Here is a 21,700-nt window from a genome sequence, read left to right on the forward strand (position 1 = left end):
TGGTCTCATCTGACCACATGACTTTCTCTCATGACTCCTCTGGATCATCCAAATGGCCATTGGCAAACTTAAGACGGGCCTGGACATGTGCTGGTTTGAGCAGGGGAAACTTCCGTGCCATGCATGATTTCAAACCATGACGTCTTAGTGTATTACCAACAGTAACCTTAGAAATGGTGGTCCCAGCTCTTTTCAGGTCATTGACCAGCTCCTCCTGTGTAGTTCTGGGTTGATTTCTCTCCTTTCTTAGGATCACTGAGATCACTTTTTTCTTTCACCAAGCTGCTCTGGCAATTTCCCCGTAGCCCTTTCCAGCCTTGTGGAGGTGTACAATTTTGTCTAGTGTCTTTGGACAGCTCTTTGGTCTTGGCCATGTTAGTAGTTGAATTCTTACTGATTGTACGGGGTGGACAGGTGTCTTTATGCAGCTAACGACCTCAAACAGGTGCATCTAATTTAGGATAATAAATGGACTGGAGGTGGACATTTTAAAGGCAGACTAATGGGTGACCCTTTGAGGGTCAGAATTCTAGCTTATAGACAGGTGTTCAAATACTTATTTGCAGCTGTATTATACAAATAAATAGTTAAAATAATATGTATCTCACAATGAACATGCACCTACGATGACAATTTCAGACCCCTCCATGATTTCCAACTTGCAAAATAGGAGGGCGTTCAAATACTTATTTTCGTCCCTGTGTGTGTGTGTGTGTGTGTGTGTGTGTGTGTGTGTGTGTGTGTGTGTGTGTGTATGTATATATATATATATATATATATATATATATATATATAGCAAGGGCGCATTCAAGCATAAAGGCATTTCAAATAAATGCTGTTCTTTTGAACTTTCTATTCATTACAGAATATTAAGCAGCACAACTGTTTTCAACATAATAATAATGTTTCTTGAGCTGCAAATCAGTATTTTAGAATTATTTCTGAAGCATCATGTGACTTTGAAGACTGCTGATTCAACTTCACAGGATTACATTTCATTTTAGAACCTTTTAAAATAGAAAACAGATATTTTAAATTGTAATAATATTTCACAATATCACTGTTAATACTGTATTTTCAAATGCATTTAAATAAATGCTGCCTCGGTGAGTGTAAGAGAATTGTTTAATAATCATACTGAGCCCAAACTTTTGAATGATATAGCTAGTGTACACATATATTTTCATTATTTTTAACAAGGGCAAAAATAAATAGTCTTTTACCAATCATTTAAAATACATCACAATTAATACATTAATGCATGAAAAATAAATAAATATCCTGCTTAGGCAGTAAATGAGAGGGAATTATAACAAAAGAGAGGGATCCCCCCACCCTCAGATTCCCAGGAGGACGCTAGCCTAAAGGAAGCAGAGGTAGGCTGCGAATCTCAAACACCACATGGGAAGATGCACTCTTAATTCTGTTAAAGACATGATGGAGTTTATCTGTAACAAGATCATATGCGCTTGGTTTTGATTTATGTATTGTTCTGTGGTGGAACTTCAGATAGAGAAAACAGATGACTGGATGCTGACTATTTGACAACCAATATCTCCCTTACAGTAATAATATTTCTATCAGAACCGCTTTTAGCTGCAGTGCGTTTCTGACCCACAGGGTGGCGCGCCCGTCTTTTCGCCGACGACACTTTACTTACGACTATGTCCTACCCTTTACGGCAGCGGCTAACGTCCACATGGTCGCTCGTGTTGTGAGCCTGGCCGAGTTTTAAACCAGATTGGAATTGATTTAACGCTTCAACTGTAATCCAAACACATTAAAGGCATGGGAAAAACTAAGAACACCAAATTCAAACGACCACCGTTTTCTCCTGATGGTCTTGCAGCGACTCCTGTTAAACAGGCTGTTGAAGAACCAGAAGACGACGACTCTCCGGCAGCGGAGCTACTCGATAAAGTACTGTGACAACTCTACACAGACATGCAGTGTATTGTGTTTAGGAATCCGAATATTCATAAATACTGAAATAAAACAGTTTTAGTGCATCAGATTAATATGAGTGTGCAATGGCTTTTAGCTTTTTCACTGATGGGATGTTGGCATGCTGTAAGTTATAGATGAAGCTATCGTTAGTCAGCAAACCTTCTTTACGGCTGAACTGACTGATGCAGCAGCTGTCAAGCAAGTGGGAATAAACTTTGAGCCAGCCAGTCTTACTTAACTTGGGGAGGGGGTTCAAATATATCTACCTATTTTTGATTTAAAAGAATTTAAAAGTTTGTGAAAATCTCTCTCTCTCTTATCTATCCTATCTATCTATCTATAGTTACAGAGTCCATCAGCAGATGTGCGCGAGTACGCCTGTGCCAGTATCTCTCGTGTTGTACAGCAGAGTGAGACGATCCCAGGATTCCTCCAGAGAGATGCAGTCAGGAAAATCGGACCTTTATTGTTGGATCGTAGCCTGGCAGTCAGAGAGACTGCTGCTGGAGCTCTCAGGTACACACACACACACACACACACACACACACACACACACACACACACACACACACACACACACACACACACACACACACACACACACACACACAGGCTGCATCCGAAATAGCATACTACTCTGCTACATGGGCAAAAAAAGTATATGTGATGAGTAGTATGCCCAAATTCACAGTACTCTGGCAAAAAGTACCTGAATGACCTATTTGTTCCTGTAAGATTCTAAAGTGTGTAAAAGATGGACACTATCTGATGAGGCCACGGGAGACAATATATGAATGGTAGTGAAGTGCAGTAACTGAGGCTGGTAGATCATATGGTAATGACTACACAAAAGGTATGGTGGAGGTACTGTTTTGGTCTTTGGGGAACAAAACGTATAACTACCTTTTAAAGGTTCACCATTGGTCCTTAGGGTACAATTATACCATTATTATTGTTTTTCTCTACTTGAGAGGTGTAAAAATATACCCTTAAGGGTACCATACCTGTGATGGCCACTTCTACCTTAAAAGGTAAGCTTTTTTTTAAACATTTGTTCATACTTTATAGAATGTACAGCAGGTACGTGAAGTAATTACTTATTCAAAATAAGCACCTACTTAAAGGGTATGTAGTATCAATGTAGTAGAAATGTAAAGTTATTTTTGAATTTGGTGTCTTCTAGACTAAGAAAAGAAAGAAAATGTATTTTTGTCTCTACAAAATTTCATTTTTGTCTCTATGAAAGACTACAATTCCCAGAATGCTTCGCTGCCCTGTGAGGCCATTCACAAAGCCACCAGCTTGATTACTGTGACTGAGTTGGAGAAGTTGGTGAACATGTCTGCTGCTCAACACAGTGTGAGCCGAATAAGAGTTGTAGCAGGGGTCAGTTTTATTCATCACAAGAGTGAAGAGCTGACTGAGATGATTGCGGAAGATTTGGTTTCAAAGCGAAATGTGAAGGCACCTATTTAAGTGAATTTGTCATTTTACTGTTTTGTTGTTGTGTTTTTCATTAAGAATAATAGGCTAATGAACCCGACCTGGTGCTAATTCTAAACTGAAACTAAATAAGGATGGCTGTACGGGCATTCATTCACAACTGCACAGTGGGCACACATTTACGGCCGCACAGTCATTCTGTATGTCCAGTCTGGCGTGTTTTGAGTTAATGCCTATGGAAGCTTAACTTTCATAGGAAATCACTGAAAACACTTGCTTTGTTCTGCACCGCTCCATTATAATTGCCCAAGCGGCTGTGCGCACTGCTTTTGGTTTGAAATTAGCTATTTGAAAATCCCCTGCCGGTGATCCTGGTTTTATCTGTGTTGGCACATCAATTAACCGGTGGGAAAATTTCTTCACCAAGGCAATGAAAAAAACAACAACACATAAGGGCTTAAACACACTTTAAAAATGTATCTGTTTCATCCTAAACCCTGGGTAAATAGGATCCTTGGATATCTTCACAATTAACTATGCTTATAGTTTACTTGGGTAACCAGTTAATCCTGGTGTTTCATAAGTGGCCATTTCATGTACATTCCTAAAACCGAGTGTAGTTTTCTCATTTGTATATTTGCAGTGTCTGTCACTGATTGGACAAATGCAGGTTTGCATGTGACCTCAACATACCTTTGTGCATCCTCATATTGCTTACTGCTTCACTCCAATTGTTTTCATATGTGTCCAAAGCTCGTGAGTTATGAGGCAATGAGTCTCTTGCTAAGCATCTAGCTGTATGGTGCTATAAAAAGTCGAGCAAACACTGCTTTTACATAACAAATGTGAAATGTTGCTCTACCAGGGCTTAAAAGCAGGGTTTAGAATGGGGTTTAGCGTCGGTGTGAAATGCTGTATAGAAAGTGTCATTCAGACTCTGAAGAAGCGTAAAAAGACTACATGAGCATTTATTGCATGAACAAGAAAAACGATAATATATTTGATGTCATTTTTTCTCTGTGCAGTAGTTTTTCTAAGGAACAGTTCAGTGAATTATATACTTGCTCATTGCTTTTTAATACAAGACATAGAACATGCAAGGATAATTTTGTAAAAATTACCCTTTTCATCTGTGTCTGTGTTACAGGAATCTTAGCGCCTGTGGAGGCCCTGAAGTATGTGAGGACATGGTGAGACAGGATGTGCTGACATCTCTGTCTGCTCTCCTGAGGGAGGTATGAGTACTGGATCAATTACATTTAAATAGCTTTATTGGCATGACGATCTTTAACATGAAAAATTATTAAAGGTGTGGTCACTTTCCTGCAACTCTGCAAACCTTCTGTTAAAACTGCATGCATTTTGCAGAAGAACTTTGGGAGTGTTTACACCTGGTCACTTCATGTGTTTTTACTGATAGCTATCTGATTTGTTAAAACAGTTCCATTTACACATGGCCTATGGAGGACCAACCCTGCATAAATTAACAATAAATAAATAAATTAATAAATAAGTAAATAAATGACTGAATAAATAAATATACACATATGTAAATTAATAATCAGATAAATAGATAAATAAATGTGATATTAGGAAAATAAATAACAGAATAAACGACTTGATAAAATAAATTATTCATTTGAATCAAATTTTGTATTATCCTTCCCTTAATGTATTATTTTGTGTTTTTATAAAAACAAATATATTTTTAACTTTTATTTATTTGTTAATTAATTCTAACATTTTATCTTTATTTTTATTTTTACATTTATTTTTATTTTTATTTATGCATTATTTTTTACATTTATTTATTCCCACGTGTATTTATTTTTACATTTATTGATTGATTCATTTCTTTTTATTTTTCCGCGTGCAACATGTAAATGAGAAAGGCGGTCCTTGTGTAGCTTCAGCACGTCATTGGTTGAGAGCTCAAGCACGGAATCGTCAGACCAGCTGAGGAGATCAGAAAATGACGGCCGGAAAGTTCTTTCACAGATACCAAACAACTAATCAATGTTTCCAGCAGTTTGACCAACTGAGAGTCTTGGTACTTATCGGAAGCAAGTATGATGGTCGTCCTTGTCCCACCTACTATCTGACTCGCACATGTTTTGAATGTGCTGGGACATATTTTGCAGTGTCTATCAATTATTGGGTAACATTTCAGTCTGTACTTCCACATTCATATCAGAATATAACCCTCCTAAAACGTCGATAAGCACATCTAATTTTAACAACAGTAATTTTATGCGTTGTTTTCGACTTCATTCTCTAAGTAGCGCAACTCTCTAACATTAGCTGTTTGTGAAAGGTCCGCCATAGTATACATAATGCAAGAGTTCAACCTGTCGAGTTCAAAAGCTGTGTGAGTCAGATGGCACTAGTATAAGTACCACTGAAACGTATCTCTCAATGGGTCAAACTCCTGGAAACATTGATTAGTTGTTTGGTGTCTGTGAAAGAACTATCTGGCCATCGTTTTCTGATCTCAGCTGGTCTGATGATTCTGTGCTTCAGCTGTCAACCAATGACGTGCTGAAGCTACACAAATGTACAAATAAATACACGTGGAAATAAATAAATGTAAAAAAATAAATTAACGCATAAATAAATATAAAAATAAATGTAAAAATAAATATTACAATTAATTAGCAAATAAATTAAAGTTAAAATATATATATTTTATAAAAGCAGAAAATAATAAATCAAGGGAAAGATAATACAAAATTGAATTTGATTAAAAATGAATCATTTTATCAAGTCATTTCTGTTATTTATTTTTCTATTATCTCATTTATCTATTTATCAGGGTCCCCGCGGAGTCTTAAAAAGTCTTAAAAGTATTAAATTTCAAAATCAAAATATTCATAATTAATTTCGCGGAAGCACTGCGTTCTAGGTCTTAAATAATGTTTTACAGGTCTTAATTGTCCTACGTCCATGTAACGCTACCTCATTGAAATGCTCTCGCCTCCCGCAGCACGCGCGCACGTGTGTGTGTGTGTGTGTGTTTGTTCTGTGGTGTTTGTAGTTCTTTCTTTCGCTAGACCAACTATTGTTCGCTCTATTACAACTACAAATTAGACAAGCATGCCACGTGTATTGCAGCAAATCAGCTTTCGTGTTATTGGCACGAGCCTCTTTCTGATCGTACCCTACAGACGCATAAAACGGATATTATTCAGCTGAGTCTGACGGTTCTTGCAGTTCCGCGATCGTGAACGCGAAGGCGAATCTTTCTCACCTTCTTGCTTAATGACCAAATAAAAGTATAATATACCCGATTGAACTAAAAGAGTTAATAACAGTGATGTCAGGCTGCGTGTGTTTGCTGCCTGTCAGCGCTCGCGCGAGTGTATTGAATGTGTTATTTCTTGGCTCATTACTCTAAGGTTACTCTTGAACGATCAAATATACACATTATGCATATGTCTATATCCTGATTTGAGTTAAAAAGTTTGGGACGTGTCAGTAAGCACTGGATCTGCGCATTAGTAAGTTCTCAAATTGAAAGCAAACTAATATAGCTTAACAACAACACAAATGGGGAAACAGCTCTTACACTTAAAGGAACACTCCAACTGTTTTAGAAATAGGGCTTATTCAACTTTGGTACTTTGCTAAATTTAGATATGTGGGGAAATGCATTTTAAGCTAAGCTAGCGGCGACCCTGCCAAACTAAAACAATGCATGCACTGAGCCATGCATTTGCCCACATATCTAAATGTCGAAGTTGAATAAACCCTATTTCTAAAAACGGTGGGTGTTCCTCTTTGTAGATATGCATCTTTATGTTGTATTTATTTGTCCTATTGTCATTTGTTTATAAGTATACATTTTATTACTGACCGATTACTTGATTACGTAATCACTTGAAAACGTTTTAACAGCAATTATTGCTGTGGTTTACTTTTAAGATGTTGGTTCCCACCCCAAGCGTTCGTGTTATTAAAGATAGATAGTGCACTACTGGACCAGCCTTTTTTGATAATAACAAAACAAGATTCATGCATTTTGTCAGTTTTATTGCCATGTGTGACTATTGTGCATCTAACATAATAATATGGTTAATGTTGCATCCTAATTATTTAAAAAAATAAAAATGTTTGCAAATCTATGGAAGTGACCACCACAAAATAAAAACTAATTTTTGTCTATATATATATATATATATATATATATATATATATATATATATATATATATATATATATATATATATATATATATATATATATATAAAATTCATTCATTTATTTATTTAAAATTCTGCAGGGTTGGTCCTCCATATTGACCACATAAATGATTCGCCGCAAAATGAATATAAATCCAATCTTCATTTCCTGCGCTATATGCAAATTGAACAAGAGTCAATGCCAACAAAAGCAACAGATATTAGCTGCATTTAATTAAGCATCAGCTAATTTCAAGATCAAAGACTGCAAAAGAAGATAACGCGTCATCAGCACTTGTAAGATTAATCTCACTACTTTTGATGAAGATGAGTGTGTTGAGCATCTACAAATTTCAGTTTGATTTGCGGCAGTTTGCTGAAGAGAACTTTTTAACTCAGTTAATCATCTGGAAATGCATCTCAGACTATCTCTGGCCAGTAACTTCCAAAATAGTCTTAAACCAACATGAAAAAGAGTTTTGATAATTGTGGATTATTATCCTGCCTGAAAATATATAAATAAGTACTCATATTTTTGTCTAATTTTATTGACAAATAATTTAGTCTAAATTTTATTGACAAATAATTTAGTCTCTGTTGTGTATTTGTGGAGAACAGTGCTGTGCTGGTTTTGACATGAACTCCTCTCCTGCTATGAAAGGACAGAAACAAACGGTGGAAGACGTCGCCAATGAGGCAGTAAATTTACTTTGGAACCTCTGGTAAGACCTCAAACTAACTTTGCCCTTGAGTGTCTTAAGTGTTTCCTGTGACCACTTGACAGTGTCTCATCATGCCTAGTATATAGATGAGGGAGACACATTCCTGTTTAGTCCTGGGGTCTGTTGCTACACATGTAAAAACAAATGAATTACTAATCACAACAAAAATGTAAAGCCTGTACAGTCCCTGACAAAAGTCTTGTCGCTTGTGTACAAATTGACCTAAAGTGCCGCTGAAATATATTTCTGTTTTACAAGAAATGGCTCATTTTAATCCCACCAGCTTTTGTGATAATGTTTCAGTGAAAAACTAAACTTTCAAAAAGTATTCTAATATTCACAGCTTGGTAAAGCCCATTGAGTCAATTTTTGCAAAGACATAAGTGTTGTCACCTTGTCATATGAGCATCACCTGTGACTAATAATGGATCAATTAGGTCTCAAGTGTGTATAAAAAGAACCCCAGTACGCTAGACCTTCACATCAACTGCAACTAGACCTCTGCAAACATGCCTAAGATTCACCCTGAGACTAAAGTTTTGATTATCAAGAGGCTGAAGACCAGATCCACTGCTGATGTGGCAGACACCTTCAATGTGTCTCAGCGTCAAGTACAGAGGATAAAAAAAAGATTTGAAGAGACTGGAGACGTTTTTGACAAGCCCGGGTCAGGCAGACCCCACAAGAAAACTGCTCGAGAGGACCGTTTGTTGAGATCTGCAGGGTGGAAGGCAACATCAATAGTCTAAAATACCAAGAAATCTTAGCTACCTCTTATATTCCCAACCATAAAAGAGGCCAAATTCTGCAGCAGGACGGTGCTCCATCGCATACTTTCATCTCCACATCAAAGTTCCTCAGGCGAAGATGATCAAGATGCTCCAGGATTGGCCAGCCCAGTCACCAGACATGAACATCATTGAGCATATGTGGGGTAGGATGAAAGAGGACGCATGGAAGACGAAACCAAAGAATATTGATGAACTCTGGGAGGCATGCAAGACTGCTTTCTTAGCTATTCCTTATGACTTCATCAATAAATTGTATGAATCCTTGCCAAACCGCATGGATGCAGTCCTTCAAGCTCATAGAAGTCATACAAGATATTAAATTTGGATCTCACAGCACCACAACTTAATTTGCTAACATATTTTTGTATTTGCTGTAAATTTGTTCAATTTCTGTATAGGCGACAAAACTTTTGTCCTGCCAAAATTTGACCTATCTGTCTTGATTAAATGATAAATATTTTTTTCTGTGAAAATTATTTATTTCAGTGCATTAAACATCATTTGGGAGGGTTTTAGCTTTTCATATGAGCTATTTCTAACACCAATTAATTAATTAAAAGTCAGGTTAATATCAGGTATTTCTAGAAAATAGATAAGCGACAAGACTTTTGTCAGGGACTGTACAAATACTAGAACTTTTGGGATTCATGTAATAAACAGTACATTTAATTATTAATCTATTATAACTGTTATGCCATTTTGGTCACTTTTCTTATAAAGGTCCAGAAATAATAAAATAAAAAAAAGTAAGTGTGGTGTGGCAAGCAGAGGGGCGAGGGACCGCGAGAGCGGGCCGGTGATTGATGTTAACGAGTGCCAGCTGCGTGGCACACCGGTCTCGTCTCGCGGTCATGTGACGGGAGCATAAAAGGAGGAACATGGCAGCGGAAGACGAGAGAGGACCAGGCCTGGATTTTCTCTCGTCTTCCGCTGCCATGTTCCTCCTTTTATGCTCCCGTCACATGACCGCGAGACGAGACCGGTGTGCACGCAGCTGGCACTCGTTAACATCAATCACCGGCCCGCTCTCACGGGGTCCCCTCGCCCCGCTGCTTGCCACACCACAGTAAGGTTTTTTTTTTATATGATGTCATTACGCCACCTGCCAGTCGCTGCACTGCAAATCAGGTGTTTAAGTATCAACATATCTGCCCTTTCCAGTAAACAAAAGAGCACGCAGCAATCTCAGATAACTTTAATCCAGATATTTTAATGCAAATTTGTTTGAAGAACCAAATTAGCCAGTTCAGTTATCACGATTAGAAATCTGGCATCTGTCAAATCATGACTTATTACGCAATTTACGAATAACGGTTGTCTGGTGTTTAGTCCATATAATTTGTAAATGTATGGGCTTTTTCAGATCTTTTGATATAATGGACGAAATAAGCTTGTGCAATTTACAAACGAACGCAACTGGAAATAACGTACAAAGAGCCGCAGCTTTCGTTTCTGCTCTGATAGCTGCAAGGTGTGTGTGTGTTTGGTACATTTTTCATCTTTAAACCAAACTTGGGTCTTTAGCTGACAAAGTTTAAATCACTCTAGTCTGGCTAGCACTCTTCACATAATGTTGACAACACAGGTCAGTAGGCGGAGGATAGGAGAATGTGACGTTTAGAGTACTTGGCGCATATACTTAAAATAAAACAAAGCACAAAGAGTTGTGTTGTAATTAGTCAAAATGTGTTCCAGATGATGACAGATTTGCAGTCATGTATGGTCTGTGTGTTTCTGTCTGTTTTCTTTGTGGCTGTTTAGTGAGAGCAGTAGCACAGCAGTGTCAGTGTTCAACAAGTCTGGACTTCTAGATGTTCTTCTACACTGTCTACAGAGGCACCCTCAGAATAAAGAGCTGGCAATATCAGCAGGTGACACCAGTTATGCACATGTATATACTCATACAAAAGTTTTTTTTTTCTTTTCGTATTAATACTTCTATTCAACAAGGATGCGTTAAATTGATCAAACGTAACAATTAGGGCTGGGATAAACGATTATTTTTTAAACGATTAATCTAGCGATCCCCCCCCCCCCCCAATGCTAAACTAATTCCTTAACATTGCAATATATGTTTATTGCTCTTAAAATTCCAAAGTAAAAGACTATACAAGAGCAATACATTCAATAAAACCTTGAAAACATAAAACGCACACACACACACACACACACATAAATAAGTATAAACCAACAACAAAGAAACACAATATATGATTTTTCTATGTATGCAACTCAGCCTACAGGCTATGCCCGTCGATTAAATATCAACAAGTTGGTTAATCAAATCCAGGGACACACTTCAAGCGTGCCGTGATCGTCTCGGCTGCGTGGCGTGTCCGTTTTTGTTTCGGCTCCCATGTTAACAGGTTGGAGTTTGCACACTGCTTGTGACGCACGGAAAACGTGTGCATGCTTGAAATAGAAGAGCGCCTATTTTTCACGCGACACGCGAGCGTGTTGGAAGCATCTCCAGGCAAAATAGAATAGGAGATGTTTTTTATATATTATTTAGACACAAATACATATTAATAAATAACATTTTCATGTTTGAAAGTCTCTAGGTTAACATAAATGCAGCTATAGGCCTAATTGTAATAATAAAAAACGACAATTATCAATTTTGAAATATTGCAACTGTCAATACAGAACGAAATATACTGTAGCCAATTTTGCCATCAATACCATAGATATGTGGCTACTGCCGACGTTGTCTTCGCTGTATCAGTAGGCTATTTATGTTTAACATTAAGTATAGGGCTTCCCTCCGCATCAATAGCAGCAGCAGTGTCGCGTCAGACACAGTGCTTCTAATGTGCAGAGGCAGAGAAAACGCCACACAGCCGCCTCGTGGCTGACACGCAACAGAAACGCTACGCGCATCCGCGGCATGACAGTGAAAACAGTTACATGTAGAGTGCATTGTGGGCGCCAATATTCCGTTTAAAACCGGAATAGTCCTGGGATGAAACTGTGCTCACTTAGAGGATGGATTCCCTCGGTCACATCAGCGCGATAAGACATTGAACATTTTAAATTTAAAACAGCTTATTATGTAGGAAGCCAATGTGCCCGATGCTTTCACTTGATGCAAACGTTTGTTTTTGTGATTAAAATGCATAAAATATTACCAAAACATCTGTCTTCCTGTGTGCAGAAATTTGTTTATGTAGCCGTGAAAACAAAACGCGTGCCTGTGTTAAGAGCGCTTGCTCCGTGCGCGCCAACCCGCAAGCCTTGCACTTCTGAAAGTCTGAGGAGCCACTCGTGTTGATAGATATACATAATAAATAGATATACCATAGATATACATAATAAAGAATATACTTAACTACATAATATACTTTATTATGTTAATCTATGGTTGCTACTACACTCCGGCGCCGCCATCTTTATTTTGAGTCTGACGAATCGGCGCACATATTTTGCATTGACGTCATTGATGACATCGACGCGTTGTCCCAGCCCTAGTAACAATAAAGACATTTTGTAATGATGCAGAAAAATCTGTAATAAATTTGGTTCATCAAAGAGTCCTGAAAGATTTGCATCATGGGTTAAACAAAGACATTAAGCAGCAAAGCTGATTTTAACATTTATAATATTAATTATAAAAGATTCTTGTGCATCAGCATATTATAATAAGTTCTAATATAAGGTTTGTGTGACACTGAAGACCGCTTTATCACAGTAATAAATCACATTAATAAAAAAAGAGTTTATTTTAAATTGTAATATTTCAATATTACTGTTTTTACTGTATTTTTGAGATCTAGCCTTGGTGAACATAAATAACTACTTTCAAGAACATTAGCTTTTGAATAGGAATGTATATATAAATCCTCAGATTGTTTAATTTCATTCTTACAGTCCTTTATTTGGGTACTATTTAGAGGTAATTGCTGTTTGTGTATGTGTAGCCCACTGTTTGCACACAGTAACAGAAGAGAACTCAGAACTGGTGCGCAGTGTGAATGCAGGGGTATTTGGCGTCTTGGACAACATTCTGTCTACCACACACACCAGCATGGAATACACTCTCCTGCGCACACTGGCTGCAGGTAAAACGACATGACACTGGACACGTAATAAATATATTTAGCTACTAGCTAACTGTGTTGAAGTATATGTTATAAATGAACATTATTGTTAATAATTATTAATATTAATCTAGGTTAATAAGTGCTGTAAGAATTGCACTCATTTTTATTTCATGATACCTAATGCCATAACTAATGTTAGCTAATTGATCCTTGTCATACAAAGAGTGTATATAGTGCTAAAAATTGGTTAGTAAATGTATAATTAAGACTGAAATGCTGTTTTCTGAATGGGTTGTGGAGACTTAATGTAAAGTTGAAATAAAGCTTATGAATGTTTTATAGGGTTAATAGTTGTTTGTCTTTCCTCTGTTCTTCAGGTTCTTTATGGAATCTAAAAAGCAGTCTGTCTTTAGCTCAGCAGTCTCAGACACTGGCTGCGCTGGCCGTCACTCTATCACACAGCCTCATTTTGGACGCTGGAGTGCTCATCCCAGAGCTGTGGCATGCTGAATCAACTCGTCTGTCTAAAGAGACAACATCTGCCACACAGTCGGATCATACAGACGAACAGCCTGCAGGGCACAAAGCCGAAGAGATGGAGGAGGATGCAAGAGATGAGAAGATGAATGGAAAAAAGCCCAATGGACAAATGTCAAAAACAAAAAGTGACATTTCAGATCTGTTGCCTGTAAGTTTAAAGCTGCTCTGTTTTGTGTTGTTAAAAAAAAAGGATAAGGTTTGAGATTTTTTATTTCAAGAATTAGCTACAAAAGATGTAAAGATCCTATATTAAGATGGGTTTGAGTGCACATAGAGGTCACACTCTTAAAGTACATCTTCGCTATATCCCTCAATATGAGGACTGTCTTATTGACTGGCTGAATGTGTCACATGACTCCAATATGGTCAGTGTGAGGGCAGGAATACCTTCTGTGCTCTTCCTGCTCTCTCTCTCTTTCCCCTTCAAACCATGTCAACCCAAGTGATGGCACATCTGTCCCTCAGAGCAAGATGCTTCTCGCTCTCTTCAAACACAGAGTGACTGTCCTCACTTGTGTATGAGTGTGCAGGGCTACAGTAACCTCTCTGAACTCCTGTTGGTGGGTATAACCTGCCTGTAGGGTGTCCTGAATGTTGTTCTCTTTTGAATGTTCAGGGTGAGATTTGATCCAGATCCTCATTTGTGCCCTAGTTTACATCTGGAACCAAAGCAAAGCATGTTTACTGTAGCTGTCCTTTCTATGTTGCCATTCTTTCATTTTTAATTTCAGTACCATTGATTCGGTTATAAGTAATCAGTTTAACTATCCTAAATCAGTTTAACCATCACTATATGTGTACAGATGAACACACAAGTTACTTTTGTGGTTTTGTTGTGTGTGTGTATGTTGTGGTTTTAAGAGAGACAAACTGGAGTTGCGGGAGGCCAAAGCACTGCTGTCAGCACAGCAGACGTCGCTGGAAATCATCGTCAACATGTGCTGCTCTGATGGTGAGTGTATGTGTGTTTTTAGACGAGCAGGTGCTTGGGGGAAGACATGAATATTCTAAACAGGAATTTATGTGCTAAATTAGAGCAATGAATTCTGTGTTTGTGTCATAGATGAGACAGAGGATAATGTAATGGGATATTGACTGTGTGTGTGTGTGCGCGTGCGTGCGTGCGTGCGTGTGTGTGTGTGTGTGTTTGTGTGTAGAGCCCTCAGATGATGAGTGGGAGGAGATGTCCAGCAGTGATGAGAGTGAGATGTGTGCTGATGGGATGTCAGAAACTAATTCCAGCCTGTTCTCTCCTCTCTGTCTGTCTGCTGAACTTCACACAATCTTGCTCAACCACAGCATACCTCAACAGGTAACGCATGTTGTTACATAGTCTGCAAAACAGACAATGACATGGTCTTTTTGCGTAATGTTGCAGACACTTCTGGTCCAGTGAGGAGAACACAAACCTCACATGCTGTATTCCAGGCTAATTTTATATGAATTAAATGTATTTATCAAGGATTAAATTGATCAAAGTAATGATTGACAGTAGGGATGAAACGGCATGGAAATTTAACATCATGGTTAATGTGACCCAATTTATCACGGTTATCATTATTATCACGGTTTTGTTCAAATGAGATAAACTGTTCAAAAAGAACAGAGTTCTATATTTGAAAATCAACAAACAACAAATAAATCAAGCAGCTCTATGCCCTTTTGTAAAGCAAGATTGTATTCTGTGGGATTTCTTTCTTTATATTGGCCGTTGTCAATAGCACCACATAATGCATAAATAATAATTTGGTGTAAATATAATCTCTAATATCTTCATAAATGTGTTAAAGCAATATTCTCATCAGTGTCCTATCAGCTATGACGCATTTAAATCTAGCATATTTTGTGTATGAGCCCAAACAGTATCCCAGTAAAATAAATCATTTCCATATTTTCATATGATTTGACAGTTTATTTTATTAAAACTCAAAAATCCAAGAGGTGTGCATTATACCCGACAACTAGGTGAACACTTTACAGTCAGTTTTATACAAATGCGCATACCAATGTTGGATGTAACTTTAGAGACGGTCCTAAATTTGAGAATCTTGAACGTCAAGCCAACTTTATGCCAGTCATATCAGATGCACTATGGTTCGCTGTGTTTTTTAAAACTATTTTCGCTGCTGAAATAGAACAAAAACCACTGTTTGCTGAATGAATCTCCTGCGTACATCGCACGTTCATCTCTGCTTTGAGTGCAGCATTCAGTGAGTGAGAGCGCGCTCTGAACAAAACTCCGGCTAATCTGAACGCATCTGATTATTAGACATTGCATTCATAAACTCAATAGAAACATAGGTTATAATGCGCAACGCGATTATAACACATGCCTTTTGAGAAGCCTATAATAAGTAGGTTACTAGCAACGGTGACTAGTGTGATTGACTGTGTTACACAACGCCACAGCGGGAATACACCAAAGAAACGGCGGGTGTTAATTTCAAGCCCTGATTATTATTCCTTAAATGCCACCCTAGTCGTGTCTGAACGTGTTCGTTCATCTTTGGCTCAAGCTTCACGTTATTATTTCCCAGACGTAGGTTTGAAATTGAGGTCAAAATCCACTTGCTTTGCGTTCGCGTGTTTCCAGCATTACAGCGACTTTCTTCTGACATGTTCTGCTGCGGACAGGGTGACCAGAGCATCTTCGATTAATTTTCCCTCAGGACTTTTGTAAAAGCCAAAATATGGCCACACCTCAGATTTTAGAAGGCTGGAAAATATCTCGGTGCTGTCACTGCCTTCTGTCATTTCTTCTCATTCAGAAAACAGCGTTGCGTCACGTGCTGCGCGTGCCTGCACCAGACTGGATAGGATTTACCATGACTTTTCAAAATCGTGATAACCACCATCAGTGCATTTTACTGTGGTTTTTAGTGAAACCGGTAATCGTTTCATCCCTAATTGACAGAATTGACAGTAATTACATTTATGATGTCACAAAAGTATATACAGTATATATAAAGTATGTTTCTCTTCATCAAAGTATACTGAAAAAAAAAATGTATTGTGGTTTTTGCATTATTTCTTAATTGGGGGGGTTACACTTTATGAAATACCGCCTTCCGCTTTCAACTTACAAAGAAAGTGTAGCACCTCTCACAGTTCAAAATGGTCATCGTCACTGAGCAAATTTTTTTTACAAATCTGACGGCTTTTAAGTCACGCTTTTTCAATAGTGAAATCTGGGAGGCGGTCTACTAGAAGCTAGATATTTTCCTTAAAGGGGGGGTGAAATGCTGTTTCATGCATACTGAGCTTTTTACACTGTTAAAGACTTGGATTCCCATCCTAAACATAGACAAAGTTTCAAAAACTAATGTTGGACGTTTGATGGAGTATTTCTGTGTTAAAAATTCTCGTTCCGGTTTCTCACAAGTTTCGGAGAGTTTTTTTCCGAGTATGGGTCGACTTGACGTTAATAGAACGGAAGGTCCTTGTATGGGCCGTGCGGGCTCTTCTCCCGGTAGGGTGCGCGCGCGTGTGACTAGAACGAGTCGCGAGAGAGGAAATGCACGGCCATAAACACTGCTCAGGTGCAGATCCAGTCGATCCAGGCGCCGCGCTCCACTTTATTCCTATGGGTGACTTCAACGCTTCAGCACAGCATTCCGGGAAGGTAGCGCTGCATTTGACACAACATTGCTTCAGTTGCGACGCAAAAGTGGATCTCCACCGTTCACTGCTGTCAGGACTTCACCAAATCATACCAAAGAAGTGTGTTTTTGACGGAGCGGTCCCTGCGATAAAGGTTCGGTTCTGCTTTGGAAGCAGCCGGTGAGTAAAACTGCTTCCAATGTCTGTGCTGTTGGCTACCGTCGCATGAGTAAACATCAGTAAACGACAAGATTGCGTGCTTCGTCATTAAAATGCGCTAACGGACTCTATTGTTGTTCTATGTACACTAGTCTGACGTGCAAAACCGTTTTGCTTGCTACTGCTAAGGTTTAATCGCACACAATAGTCCATAAACCGAATCATGTCCTCATAAACTGCGAGTAAACACACACAAATATTGACAGGCCACTAAATACAGTACATACCACAGAGACGGACGTCCTGCTGTTGCCGTTTCTCCTGTTTAATTTATTTCAGCCTCCGAATGATTCTGGAGCATTATCTGTGATAGCCATGAGTTTCTCCACGCTTGAGGACGTCACCGCTTTGTGCGCATTCGTCATTCTTTAGCTCCGCCCACACGATACGCTTCCAGGCGCTCTGTTTTTTCCTGAAAGACTCGGTACAGCCCATATTTCTTTTATAAATATAATGAAACTAAACACTTTTCGGAGATATGAAGGATGCAATACTACTCTATAGGTACTCAAGATTGACATGAGATTGACTGAAACTGAGTGTTTCACCCCCCCTTTAATAATGTGTTAAATATGGATATTTTTCTTATTTTTAATTTTTGGGTGAACTAATCTTTTAATAGATGCTCAAGGATACAAGTGGATTGTCTAGAGCGGGCATTCTCAACCCTGGTCCTTGAGGGCCACTGTCCTGCAGAATTTGGGTGCGTCTCAATCAGCTCCCTTGTTCAGTAGTAAGGGCACTGATCAGGACATAAGTCAATGGGCTGACTCCCTGATCAGTGCCCTTACTACTGAACAAGGGAGCTGCCCTTTGTTTTGCTCCAACCCTAATGAAACACACCTGAAACGGCTAATTAAGCTCTTCAGGATTACAGTGCTGCGTTCCAATCGATTTTTAGACACGCACTTGCTAACTTCCCTAAGCCCTTCCCCTCGGGGGAATCCCCGCAGCCATTTTGAAGTGGGTTCCACTTCTTGAAGTGGACAAGGGAAGTTTATATGAACAGACCCTTGCTCCCTAGCAAGTCTACTTCATATGTACACTTCAGGCAGCTTCATATACCACAATCGCACAATGCAACATGACTGTGATGTCACCGCATATTGCGTTTAACTTACCCCACTACAAACAACTCTGATATTTTAATTTAAAGATGCAGATGAGTTTGATCATGGTTGGTTGGAGCTAAACTCTTCAGGATAGTGACCCTCGAGGACAGGGTTTAGAACCTCTGATCTAGCGTATCATGATATTGCAATATATAATAGAGGTGTCTATAAAATAGTAATTTATCACATTTGTTTCTAATGATGACAGGTGAAAATTTGTCATATAAAACTGACTTCTTTTGGCGAGTAAGCTTTACTAGCATAACGTAAGTGGAAAAAATTCCATAAAAATAAATGCTCAAAAACAGTCAAAGTCACTCAACTCTATTTGTATTATATACTCAATATCTACTTGGGTACTTTATTCATTTCACTATCTCATTGCTTTCAGGTCTTAAAGAAGGCAGAGTTCCCCAGTGACGTGGCTATTGAGCTTTGTAGCAAGGACCCTTCCTGGAAATGCCTCTTGAAAAAGTAAAAAAAACAAAAACTATGCATAATAGTTGCAGTATTGCAAAGCTATGAAAACCCAAATCTTAATTTCTCGAGCTTTGTTTCTTGTAGGATGCACCGGGTGCAGTGTCGGGCACTGACGTGTCTCCATAATATCCTTTCCTCTATGGATACAGAGTCTCTTGGTGGTGCTACAGGGTTGCAGGCTGTGGCTCTGCAACTCTCCTCATTGGTCTTCAGCTCAGCTGGTGATTTAATTGCTGGGGGATTAATAAAATGTTATTTTCAATTAAAATTTTGGATCATCTAAAGTAATAGTTATGATGCTTATTATGCCACATTTCTTTTTGTAATGATGCTTCCACTGTGTTATAAATCCAGCACACTTTTTTCAATTAATAAATAAAACATATTTTATGTACTGTGACAGAGCATCATAGTTTACTATTTTATTACATTTTATTATTATATTTATTTAAAGGCATAGTTTACCCAAGAATGTCAGTAACCAAACAGTTGATGGGCTCCATTGACTTTCATTGTATTTAATTTTATTTTTTCATGCTATGAAAGTCAATGAAAACCCATCAACTGTTTGGTTAACAACATTCTTCAAAATATCTTATTTTGTGTTCAACATAAAGAAATGTATACAGGTTTGGAACAATAGTATAAAGTATAAAGTAGTATAAAGTAGATGATTAAATTTTTGGGTGAACTATACCTTTAAATGTGTATTTCTTTTCTTCTTTTCTTGTCTATTTTTCATCTAATTTCTTTAATTTGTTAAGTTTATTCAAATGTGAAGTTCAATGAAAGTGTTTTTAAAAAATTAAAAATGTATGCATGATAATTCCAAAGTCAGTAAGTAATGGTGTTAAACAATTAGGATCTCCATATTGACTAAAATAATTGATTGTCGAATCATGATTTCTAACATGTTTAATACATTTTCAGAGGTATTAAAGGATGAAGAGTTTCTGGAGGCTGTGACCAGTGCTCTTCGGTCTCTTCTACAGATCATGGCAACTAAAAACATCCCTCAGGTGCTAACCACATTCACCATTTTTATGCTTAAGTCTAGTGGAATATTATTTCAAACTTTGTTTTTTTTTTTTTTTTTTTTAAACGCATGTTTTTAATGTGCTGTATTCTGCAGTGTATGACTCCACACCAGCTAATGAGTTTTTGTGAGGCTGCCACCAGCTGTGAGCTGGTCAGTGTGAGAGTTAACGCTCTGGCCATTCTCGGTATCACAGGAAGTTCTCTTGCCAAAGAAAAAAACACAGAAGACACTCTACAGGTAATACTGTTTGTAGTAGAGTTATTAGAATAACTTTAGTCATGTTTGTAGTCTACTCCCTTATTATGCCCACAAAAATATAACATTCAAATAGTATTAGCCTATTTTAGGTTAACAAGAATGATCAAAATGTATTATTGGATGGTCATTTGAATTATTTAGACTTCATTTGATTTACGTTATTATTAGATTGTTCTAAGAATAAATACAATGACATGCAGTCTCATTTGACTACATTACAGATGGCTACATTTATAACATTCAACAGTATTTTAGGACAAATATTTTGATTTACAAATGAATTGTATGTAAAATAAATGAAAGGCAGTTTTTGCAGTATATTTGTCTTTGCATATCTTTGGTCAGTTGTCTAGCTAGCCTTATCTTTTTTTTTGCAGCTGATTGGAGATGCATTACTGAATGTGGCAACGAAAGACACAAACCTGGTGGTGTGTGGGGAAGCACTCGATGCCCTCTTTGATGTGTTTGCTGATGGCGATGCTGCAGAGAAAGCTGGAAAAAATATTAACCTGCTTTCATCTCTTAAAGCTCTTCAGCCAGGGTTTAGGGCCAAGGTTTGTTTAAAGCCAACAAGAAATATTACCACAAACATACAAACGCATTCATGTTTTGCACACTTGAGCAGTTATATTAAATCAGACAAATCTCGCACCTCCAAATACATGTTCAGGCTAGAGAGCTTAAGGTTCAAGGGTAACATTTTGTCTGTTCTCTAAGATTGAGATCTGTTGCATAAGCTTCACAAAGACTTCCCACAGAAAGGAGCACTGAGATTCAACTGAACGTAACCGTTTTGGTTGGCTGATCTTAAAAGTTTCACTTTAAAACTGTAAAGTACTTTTTCAGCTGCTTTTAACAATTAACATTCTGACCATTCACAGTATAGCCATTGCTAGGTCTAGGTATTCTAGTATGTTCTTAGGCCTTTAGATGGCAGGCTTTTCACAGTTTGGCCTTTTGTTCCCTCACAGCTGCGAAAAGAAGGCAAAGGAAAATACAGCCCTGATCAGCTTTGTGTTCTGGACAACATAAGGATCAACCTTAAGAGATTTGTCGGCTACTTGGAGAACCTGCAGAGAAAATGAGATTTCAAAGATCAGTAGTACAAATTCTCTGTAAAAGACTCGCCCTTGTTTTATTTAGCATTTTCTGTCTATATTCTGTGGTTTTCTTTTGGTTTTCTTTTTGTGTGAGAGTGTTTGTGAGGATATTAAGATAGAAAATTGTTTGTAAAACCAAACATAAAATTGCTTTAATTAAAGCATGAAATGTCATAATGGTCTCTTGTTGTGTCAATTAAGATTAGTCAGTGGCGTCTGTGTTTTTGACTC

General features: G+C 37.9%; 1 protein-coding gene across 1 annotated transcript; it reads left to right on the forward strand.

The window, feature by feature from the left end:
* The first annotated feature begins 1,659 nt into the window (after nucleotides 1-1,659).
* heatr3 (HEAT repeat containing 3) lies at nucleotides 1,660-21,646 on the forward strand. Its single transcript, XM_067439947.1, has 15 exons — nucleotides 1,660-1,920; nucleotides 2,291-2,463; nucleotides 4,538-4,625; nucleotides 8,187-8,290; nucleotides 10,843-10,952; nucleotides 12,999-13,139; nucleotides 13,499-13,809; nucleotides 14,523-14,613; nucleotides 14,819-14,973; nucleotides 18,984-19,066; nucleotides 19,157-19,293; nucleotides 20,003-20,091; nucleotides 20,205-20,348; nucleotides 20,747-20,923; nucleotides 21,341-21,646. Exons 1-15 carry the CDS (start codon nucleotides 1,789-1,791, stop codon nucleotides 21,452-21,454), a joined length of 2,049 nt encoding a protein of 682 aa, XP_067296048.1. The 5' UTR covers nucleotides 1,660-1,788; the 3' UTR covers nucleotides 21,455-21,646.
* Nucleotides 21,647-21,700: the final 54 nt, after the last annotated feature.

Source organism: Pseudorasbora parva, chromosome 1, assembly GCF_024679245.1.
Source record: "Pseudorasbora parva isolate DD20220531a chromosome 1, ASM2467924v1, whole genome shotgun sequence".
NCBI classification, from domain to species: domain Eukaryota; kingdom Metazoa; phylum Chordata; class Actinopteri; order Cypriniformes; family Gobionidae; genus Pseudorasbora; species Pseudorasbora parva.

Bases quoted from the DNA above. Each gene is read 5' to 3' on its own strand.
- heatr3 (XM_067439947.1), top strand. From the start codon at position 1,789: ATGGGAAAAACTAAGAACACCAAATTCAAACGACCACCGTTTTCTCCT. The intron at 13,140-13,498 runs GTAAAACGACAT...TCTGTTCTTCAG, and splicing joins CCTGCGCACACTGGCTGCAG to GTTCTTTATGGAATCTAAAA. The intron at 13,810-14,522 runs GTAAGTTTAAAG...TGTGGTTTTAAG, and splicing joins ACATTTCAGATCTGTTGCCT to AGAGACAAACTGGAGTTGCG.